The sequence below is a fragment of the Oratosquilla oratoria genome, chromosome 31 (assembly GCF_046742065.1).
Source record: "Oratosquilla oratoria isolate Oo_2021 chromosome 31, ASM4674206v1, whole genome shotgun sequence".
Classification (NCBI taxonomy): Eukaryota; Metazoa; Arthropoda; class Malacostraca; order Stomatopoda; family Squillidae; genus Oratosquilla; species Oratosquilla oratoria.
In genome coordinates, this window is record NC_134807.1 from 23584643 (window position 1) to 23595547 (window position 10905).

At 44.6% G+C, this 10905-nt stretch overlaps 1 protein-coding gene across 2 annotated transcripts in view; it reads left to right on the top strand.

Annotated features, from left to right (window-relative positions):
• LOC143041493 (uncharacterized) overlaps positions 1-7367 on the top strand; it is a 41385-nt gene extending 34018 nt beyond the window's left edge. The window contains exons 2-6 of one of the 2 annotated variants that reach the window (XM_076213439.1): positions 2156-2296; positions 2915-3160; positions 3751-3900; positions 4264-5008; positions 5832-7367. In XM_076213439.1, the coding sequence (XP_076069554.1) occupies positions 2156-2296; positions 2915-3160; positions 3751-3900; positions 4264-5008; positions 5832-6844 (2295 nt within the window). In that variant the 3' untranslated portion in view covers positions 6845-7367. The remainder of the gene's footprint in view (positions 1-2155; positions 2297-2914; positions 3161-3750; positions 3901-4263; positions 5009-5831) is intronic. The other variant, XM_076213440.1, reaches the window with a different exon arrangement.
• Positions 7368-10905: the final 3538 nt, after the last annotated feature.

Sequence of the window (10905 nt, forward strand, 5' to 3'; positions counted from 1 at the left end):
GTATGGCCTTGAATCACTACCACCTCCTCCTCCTCCTCCTCCTGTTTGCTGGTTCTCCTCCCTATCCACATACTAATATCCTCCTCTTCTTCCTCCTCGTCCCAATGCACAAACTTCATCTACTCCTCCTCTCCCTCCCTAAATACAAACTCCTCCTCCTTCCTCTTCTTCTTCTTCTCCTGACCTCTTCGCTTTCTCCTCTTCCTCCTTCTCCTCCTTTTCCTTCCCATTCACCTTCTTGATCCCGCAATCTTTAACCTTTTCTAAGCGTTTTCCGCAGTATTATTTCTATCTGCCGTCAGGCGATTTTATTCAAATTAGGGGGTCACTTCCGCCACCTTAACAAAGAGAAGATTGTTTCCCAAACGTCTCTGTTAGACGTTATCACATTGGGCTACTTTTTCTCCGACAATTGAAGCAGATTTGCATCAACCCACAGTTTCCGGGAAGGACTCCGATATAATACTTTTCCTCCAGTATATCAAATGACATTCTTTGTAAATTGTCGAGAAAACGAAACAGTTTCCCATGGCGGTTTTTCGGTGTTTTTTTGTTTTTTTTCTGGAGGTGGGCGGTAGCGCCGATTAGTCGGAGGTTGGAGTAGTTGTCGTCGGTGTTTCGTCCTCTGTCGCTGAGGACACGCGGTGGAGAGGGGGAGAGGGTAAAGACAAAAAAAAAAAAAAGGAACTTGAGGCAGACTAATAGAAGACTGTATTTCAATCTGCAGATAATAGCTGAATATTTACCGTGTCATGGGAAGAGGGAGGAGGTGCAGAATTGAAGAGCGAAAGAGACATAAGTACTGAGAGAGAGAATCTATTGTCTTCATCATGTTAACAAACCATCGCCCAAGGTGGAACGTGTGCATGTGTGTGTGTGTGTTGTGTGTGTGTGTGTGTGTGCGTGTATGTGTGTACACGTATACATGCAGTATTGTTATGATATGTGCACCTGCGACAAGGGTCACCATATTGCGAGGGCGTGGGGGGATGGAGGAGGGGGCAGTGGAGGGGGAGGAGGGGGAGAGGGGGGAGTGTCGCGACTGGGTCAAGGCGTCCTATCGCCTTTCCTCGCTTACGTCGTGGGAACCCTGACACAGACAACTCGTATTTTTAATTTCTAAAACACCATAATAATAATAATGAAAACAACTCTCTTCCTATTTCTTCTTCTTTGTGCAGTTTGACTCCTCAAATCTGGTAGTATACTTTGAAGAGTTCGTTCTGAAATGACGTAGAACAGACTTTGAACAAGATATGTTTTTAACCGTATCAAAGATTTGTGCGTTTCGCCGTGAAAATAAGTTCCCGTTTTAACGATTTTTCCTTCGCGTAATATATTTTCATCAGTATAGTACCGTAGGATGGGGAATTTTACACGTTACAATTAATCCTGTCATTACTCAATTTTCTTTTATAATAATGATTACACAATTTATCTTAATCGAGATTTTAATCTTTTCCTAGTTAGTTGCGTTCCTCAGGATGTGGCGATGATTTGTATTTCATAGTGTTTTTATCACTATATGCTTAGAAAAAGTGTTTGTATCCTATTTAATCCCGTATCAAGTGTTCGCCTGAATATGCAAGTTGATATAAGGGGTCCACAAAGGATGCAAGTTTGAGAAATATTAGTATAGTATACCATAGCTTTGTTTTTGGTTCTACATTTTCGTGCACTCCCGACGACTTGACGTCATCACGCTGTCGTCTCGCGTGCGCCTACAAGTTCTTCCTATACCTATTGTCAAGCGGTGGGCCTTTCTCCCGGGCGGGCGACATGTATTATGTTAAAATGGAAGGAAATTTCGAAACGACGACGGACTCTGCAACTGTGATAGGATTGTCACAGTTTTAACAAAACGCCCTCTGCATGTTACTGCAGCAGAATCAAGAATATTTTTATTCTTTAGTAAGAAAAAGGCTGGGAAGCCTGTAAGACTCAAAACACGCATAAAGGTCACAGAGGCAAGACAAAAGACCGACAGCTAGGAGACCTTTTTGGACCATAACGAGGTCGGATAAAAATAAAAACAAAACAAGAAAAATATTAACCAAATGACAAACATTGCTTCATTTTGTTGATGTATGTGTCCAACAGAACCTTACCAAGTGCCATTAATGAACACCCTCCTTCCCTTTCTCTTTTTTGGTAGGCGTACCAGAAGCCAAGAGCCAGCTGGGTCCAGGTGGTTCGCATGGTGTGCATGACCGTTCTGGCCGCCGCCTTCCTCATCGGTTTCTTCATCCTGACGTCAGCATGGCTCCAGGCCAGAAACACCTGCAACTGTCAAGAGGTAAGTGGGCCTTTCTCCCGCCGTCCACGCCACTTTCACCTCGGCGAGATCTCCCTCATCAGTCTTGCCCAAGGGCTCTTGCCTCATTTCCAGGTTTTGCTCAAGTCTAGACTCAAATAATTTCCGATATTTGTTTTATCTCCACGCGAGTGTATGCACTCTGCTAAGACTTTTACCACAGCTGTTGATGTAACTTTTGTTCTCTGCTAAATCTCCTGCAGATTAAAATTAACAAAGCTTAGTTCTTTACTTTAGACCAGTGTTTCCCAACCTTGTTTCAGGCGACCCCAATATGATCCTCATGATATGACTACAACCCCACTAATCTATTTGTATATGTGTTATCATATATGACTAGTTGTTGACTTTCAAAAGTAGGGGACAAATATAATAAACATACGTGTATGAAAGGTAATGTAATGTTATAAAAGACAAAGTTAACAGGATTGAATTTCATCATGGCAATATGAATTTTATAATATTAATATGAATTTGTCTTGGCGACCCCAGGAAAAACGAGGTGGGGGTGACGAGCCTAGGGTTGGGAAACAGTGCTTTAGAGAGTGACCAACCAGAAAGGGGTTTGCTATCTTTTTATACCTTGTCCTCTTCCTACCCCAGCACCAAGTGGATGGCCCCATCAGATCGGCGAGCTTTGGCGGATTAGCACCAAGACATGAGCAGTTGGTGGGTAAGGTTGCTCTCGACAAGAACGAGGGTTTCAACCTTGACATGAACAACAACCTGGAGGAGGAGGATAAGGGTTCTGAGGAAGTGTCTGCCGAGGAGCAAGAGGATGAGCAGCCTGAGGATGACCCTGCAGACTTCGAGACCGGGGAGCAGGACATCGTTGTGCCAGAGCAGGTACGTCAAGTAGGAGGTGGCGAGGATCCCTACAGACGCGTTCAAGGTCCTCCAGCAATTTTCAGGTTTATGCCCTTATTTGGTAATGGATGTCAACGTAAGAGGTTTCTCTATTTTCCCAATACCTGGACTCAATATATTTTTAAACACAGGCTACAGCACTACATAGATATATACCCTTATTTGGTAATGTATGTCAGCGCAAGAGGTTTCCCTATTTTCTCAATATATGGATTCAGACGTTTTTACAACAAACACTACAGCGCTACATAAAGCATAGGACTACTATAGTCGAACTTTCGTATGGTACAGGATGAGGGCAGTGGACAAGGTGCAGGGATGACCCGTCATCCAGGAGGTGCTAAGATAAGAGGGAGGGTGGAGGGGTGTGGAGTGTATTTAGGGATGGAATGGGTGGGAATGATTTTATGCCTTTTCCTTTTCGGCTACCTCCCTTGTAAGGGGGGGAAAGCCTTGGTATATGTATGTATGTACCAATCCTGAGAACTCTGCGAGTAGATCCTACATGAAGAGGACCCACTGACTATGACCTAACTCCCGCTTATCCCTTCGTCATCTCCCTCCCTCAGGAACTGGAGGTCCTTGACGAGATCCTGGAGGAGGATGCTTTCATGGAGGAGGAGAGGAGGCAGCTGGAAGAGGAGATGAGAGCTCAGATGCAGGAAATGAGAAAGAGGGTCCAGCTTCCTGTCAACCTTCTTCTCGGCAACCCCATGCTGGTAAGTACGACCATGAGGATTTCATGATAAAGATAAATAGTCATGCATACATATATGTGTAAGTGTAAATGTGTGTGTGTGTGTGTGTGTGTGTGTGTGTGTGTGTGTGTGTGTGTGTGTGTGTGTGTTTAGTTTCCAGTGCATTGTATACTACTGACGATAATGGAAGTGATGACGATGATGATAAGAGTGAAGGTGACGATGATGATAATGATGATTATGATGATGGTAATGATAGTGTTGATGACGGTAATAAGATTATGGCGATAATGATGATGATGATGATGATGATGATGATGATGATGATGATGATGATGATGATGATGATGATGATGATGATGATGATGATGATGTTGTCGGCAGGCCGGACGTGAAGTCAACTGCGAAGTTGAGCGACGCCAGCAGCAGCTGGCCCCAGGCATCCTCAGCAAGATCATCGTCGTGACCTGCGACAACGATGGCGACGACGACGACGACGACAGCACCGAGAGCGAAGAGATCCCTCAGCTGCTGCAGGTCCCGTCTCCTTTGGAGGGCCGCCTGATGCCCCCGATGCTCCGCCCCGTTCCCGAGATCGGCCCCTCGGCGCCGAAGCGCCTGGGGCCTCCCTTCAGTCTCCTGGCACCCATCCTCAAGATGATCGCCGCCCGTGAGAGTGCTAAGAACCAAGTCGTCCCCGAGCCTCTGCCACCCATCGCCTCCATGCCCCGCGCAACCCTTGAGCCCGTGGCCAGGTTCCACGCCGGGCCAGAGCCGAAGGAACCCATCGCCGGCCCTCCCACCGGGGGCAGAGCCCGTGAGCTCACCGTCAACAGGATCCCCATTCCCTTTGGACCTCTTCGATTCATCTCGGGCGCCCCGAGGGTCCTCAACATGCCTCCTTTCATGCAAGAGCCCCGCCGCCGGGACGGACCCATCATAACCCCTCAGGGACCCATGTCTCAGGGACCCATGCGCCTTCAGGGACTCGTGCCCCTGCGCATCCTGCCCGAGCCCCTGCTTCCCTTGCAGCCACGCCCGATGCCCGAGGCAAGAGGTCGCGCCCTTTCTTCGCCCGTCAACCTGCCGCCCTTCAACCTGCGTCTGTTGAACCTTCCTCTGCCTCCATGTAAGTACCGCGCCCTCTCTCTCTCTCCCTCCATCTTTCTCTCCCTCCTTCCTGCACCCTTTGAGTGCGCGAAGGACATTCCTTGGGTGAATAAAATCGCCTAACGATAGCTAGTAACAATGCAATATATATATATATATACATATATATATTATACATATAGAAAGAAAATACGAATATTTACCTAAACACAAAACTAACCCAAAATGTATTTTCCCAAAAACTATTCACCACAATACTTCACGGAACCCTTGGATGCGCTCTATTCCGGAACCATAGAATTCCGGGGAACTCCTTTTGCGAAATATGTTATATTCTTCCTCTACCCATAGCGCAGGTCCCAATAATCCCCGCCACCCTCCCCTCCTCTCCCCCGCCCTCCCCTCCGCTCCCCCTTCCTAGCCGTACATCCTCAATGGACGTCAACACAGATTCCCTTACTGCTCTTCTTCTTTTTTTTTTTTTTTTGCTTCTTCTTCTTCTTCTTCCTCGTCTCTCCTTTGCCCTCCTGACACCAACTCCACAAAACTCCACTCGTCGCCTGCCCGGCATCCACCTAAGGCACCTCATCCCCGTTATTACTTCCACAGAGACATAGTCAGTCCAGTTCTGAGGTCCACTATCCTTTCTATACCTGAGCACACTGTCCTCCATAAAGATAAACGATGAGTTTCAAGAAACAAGCAGATCGCAGACTTGTTTTTTCCAGATACTATTTCTCATTCAAATATCTTATTTATTTTTCTGCCAGCCTTGCTATAGAACGATTGGTACTGCCTGTTGATTTTCCTTTGCAAGGACTCACCTCTCCTCTTTCTTTCAGTCATGAAGCCCAAGATGGAGTTGAAACCTCGCATCATGCCCATCACTCACATGGAAATGATGCACCCCCACCACCAACAGGAGGAAGAGGAGGAAGTGGAGGAGCTCCAACAGCCCTTCCAGCCCCCACAGTTCCTCCGCGTCCCTCCTCCCCCTCCAGGCTTCGCCCCTGATGGCCGCCACGGCATCATCACCGAGATCGAACCTGATGCGGAGATCATCCATAGCGGCCCCCGGCACGAGGACCCGATGCACCCTCACTTCCACCCCGGTTTCCAGATGCCCCACTCCCACCCTGAGCCCCACCCCCACCCCCACTTCCACCCCCACCCCCAGCCCCAACACCTCCACAATCCCCACCCAGAGATGCTTCTTCCACCTCCCCCACCATTCCACCAGGCTGAGCACCAACCATTCGAACATATCGGTATGGAGAACCACCATCATGAACACCCCCATCAGGATGCCCCCATGCCCCACCCCCCACTCCTCTTCAGTCAACCCCAAAACCCACTCCGCATCCACAAGGTCCACCCCGCCATCACCTTCACCCACCCACCCGTACCACCCCAACAAGAGCACCCCTCCCACACCAAAGTCATCCACCAGCCCCCTACCCACGCAGTCATCCACCAGAGCCCTCCGCAGCCACTCCATGTAATCCATGAGGCCCCTTCACACACACAGGTCATCCATGAGCCCTCCTCCCATACCCAGGTCATCCACGAAGAGCCCTCCCAGCCTCAGCCCATCCACGAGGAACCTCCTCATCCACAAACCATCCACTTGCCACCTCCACCCCAACCCTCTCACCCAGAGATGGTCCACAACGCTCCCCCTCACCCCATGACTCACGACATCCCCGCTCATCCCCCCATGATCCACGACATTCCCCCACAGCTCCCGGTGCTCCATGATGCCCCACCTCAACCCCAACCCGAAGGCAGATCGGCTTCTCTCGAGAGGCGAGCGGCTGACGACCCCAACAGACACACCCTCCTCGTTCTCAACTGATTCTCCTGTCCACGTGGTCAATGCAGATGCGACCCCAGACCCTCGACTTTCGGAAGACTCCAGCAAAAAGAACTAAGAGTGTTTTTTTGGTCAACCAGGAAGAGGTAGAGGGACAGAAGGCTGTTGCAGGCTCCTGGGCAGAAGGCGCTTCAACCTCGAGTCGAGACCATAAGAAGAATTAAATCTGGAAGAAGAGATGACTCACGGAAACTAGGAAAAGGGAACAGCTAATAACCAAGGCTTTACTAGAAGGGGATTGTAGTCGCAGGAGTAAGCCGAACATGTTATAATAAATAAATAAAACAAGAACCATACACACATTCTATGCACCTGGGAAAAAAAAATAGTTAGGCAAGTGTATGAGTGTGTTTGTGTGTGCGTGCGTGCGTGACCGCAGGCTCCCCCCATCCCTACCCCCACCCCCTGTCATTCCCTACGTCGCATCACACTTTAGTTCTCTGGTTTGACCAAAGTTTGCTGAGGAATAAAAGGAAAAGAAACATTAAGATTGTAAGCAACCCTACTGTCCGTTTTCTTCAACCTTCACGTTTTCTTTTTTCCTAATTTTCTCTTCGCCGTTAGAAGATCTGCGTAACTATATGCACACGCAAGCATATATATATATATATATATATATATATATATATATATATATATATATATATATATATATTGCTGCTGTACGTGTTCTTCTAAAACCGCAAAATATGTTAGAATGTATCATTATTTCATGTATGAAAATATTTCATAGTTACATGGATATACGCATATATCTACGTATAATATAAATATATACCTAAAAAATATGTATACACATGAAACATGTTATGAATGCATGTATAAACTAGTTCATGCAATGTTTACATATATGTATATATATATATACATACATATATATATATACTGTATATATATATATATACAGTATATATATATATATTATATATATTTATATACATATATATTTATATATATATACATATATATCTATATATATATATATATATTATCTAAATTATACCTGTTATGTTTACATTATGACAAAAACTATGCAAGAGTAAATATAATTTACTTAAATAGACTATCAAACGTATGTAGTTAGATCTAGACAAAGAAACTCAAAGCCGTCCAAATTGTACCTTAATTCTTACATATCTAAAGAATGGATGTAATACATGATATATATATATATATATATATATATATATATATATATATATATATATATATATATACATATATTCCATTCCGAAGATCCACATGACGCCACTTGAATTGTATAGATTTTTAAAATAAAATAAAAAACTCACAAGATTTCCTTCTCTTGCAAACACCACGGACCGTCTCACCAACGATGCCCTTTCGTTCTGAGCTGTTCCATCTGTCGCCAGGCGATTTTATTCAGCTCTGGTGATGGCATCGAGGCACGTAAGGTGAAAGTGTCCACTTCAAGACCACCGGACTATCCCCTGAGGGGACGATACAATCTTGGGAAACGATAAGACACCTGTCTCCTACTGACCTCTCTAGCCCCTCCTCCAACCTAGGTCAACCCTGGTCCTCCACTCCCATGGTACCTTCGAACTGACTTGTAACTGACTTCTGTGACTCCCACATAGCGCGCACACGCATATATACAGGGATATATATATATATATATATATATATATATATATATATATATATATATATATATGTGTGTGTGTGTGTGTATGTATGTATGTATGTATGTATGTATGTATATATATATATATATATATATATATATATATATATATATATCACATTTTTATCAACCACAATACACTTTAATTCTAAGCCATCAACATCGAGATACTCGAGGAGGCCAACATGCAGAAATTGAAACGTGGTACAGCCAAGGACTCAAACCTGTGCTAGTACACGACAAGTACTAGTGACTAAAGTCCCTTTCCCCGCTAAGGGAGGTGACAAAGTCTAAACCAGTGGTTCTTCACCTTTCTCGGTGCCCTTAGTACCTCTTGACATCTCAGAACATTTTCTCATACACCCATCCAATACAAATACAATGCGAACATATGAAAAGGGTTAGTTATACAAACCTTGCTTTGCTTTCCCATTATAGATATACAGTTCCATTTCATTGGCTATCATGTCTCGTACCCTCAGGTTTAAGGTTTCGTACCCCTCGGTTAAGAAACACTGGCCTAAATGTACACACACACACACACACACACTTCGTCACACAACAAAAACCCATTTAACTTCAATCCGACCTCAACGCTTCAAAATAGATGTTTCTTGCAAAATTGAAGAACAGAGACATGAACGATACGCATACATACATACATACATATACCAAGGCTTTTCCCCCCTTACAAGGGAGGTAGCCAAAAAGGAAAAGGCATAAAATCATTCCCACCCATTCCATCCCTGAATACACTCCACACCCCTCCACCCTCCCTCTTATCTTAGCACCTCCTGGATGACGGGTCATCCCTGCACTTTGTCCACTGCCCTGGGTCAGAAGCAGTGTCGCAAGACACAGCACATCCACAGCAAGGCCGCTTCATTAAATCGTCAACCTCCCCTCTCCGTCCCCCCATGCATAAAAGGAGAAGACGGGGAGAAATCCCTTCGGGCTGCGTCAAATTTTGCCCACATATACTACCTCATCCCCCATCCCCCGCCCATTCCACCTCATGCATCACGATACGCAACGTTCTAAAAAAAAAAATCAGTACCCAAAGTTCCTTCCCTAAAGTGAATAAGGATTTCTGTTGTTAGCCAGAATAAAAATATTAACGAGCATTGTCATAACGGAGGTTGAATTAATAAACAAAATCTACTCGTTGAGTTGAACAAGAGGCAGAAAATCAGAATACAAACCCACTGCGCTCATATCATACTTGTTGTATTTATCAATGATAACAACTATAATATTTATTTATTTATTTATTATTTACTTATTTCAGAATGCCAGCATACATGTAAATTTAACCAATGAAACATCCCGTCACTTTCTCTAACTGATTAACAATATCACCAATACATACACGAAAAAGACAAAATCAATTCTCTCACATTCTCTTTTACATATGAAGGGGTGACCATGAAATATCTTTACGCCAAGTAATTCCCAGCTGGGTCACGCTACAGATTTATGTATGGTATATTTTTAATTATTTACAAACTACCCTATAACTAAGCCACCCTCTTCTTCGATCACAAATCAAACCTGCGTGACTCTTGTCCATAGAGGTGGAAACAGAATCCATTAAGTTTAACATATAGAATGCATGAAATTTGCGTAGTCATTTCTCCCATACTGTGCACATAGCGAGATGTTACCGTATCATACTAAACGTGTTCGTACACCCTTAACCTCCTCCTCACTCCTCCCAACTCCCCCTCCCCCGTAACAACCGCCAATCTTTCCTCCGGCAATCACCTCCAGCTCCAGCAACCCCTCGCTTCATACACAACCTATACCCACATTTGTATCTCGTCATTCTGAAGGCCAATGTATTCGGCATTGTAATGCAATTGTTGTGGACTTGTATCAAATTGGGAAAACCTCTTGCTCCTCCTCTCCGACAATTCGAACGCAACGGTCTTCCTGCATGAAACACTAGTGGGTTCCAATATATTTTTCTTTTCTCACTTTCCATCTAATAATAATAATAATAATTAATTAATAATAGTAATAATAATAATAACAATAATAATAATAATGATAATAATAAAAATAAGAATAAGAATAATGATAATAATAATAATAACAATAATAATACATACATATACCAATGGCTATTTCCCCCTTACAAGGGATTTAACCAAAAAACAAGGCATAAAATCCACTCCCATCCATTCCATCCCCACATACTCCACTCCCATTCACCCCATTCCCACCCTCTTGGCTTTTCCTGGAGGATGGGTCATCCCTGTATCTTGCCCATTGCCCTGAATCAGAAGCAATGTAGCAAGACAGCACATCCACAGGAAATCCGCTTCATTTAATCGGCGACACCCCTCTCCGTCCCCTCATGCAGAAAAAGAGAAGACGGGGAGAAATCCTTTCG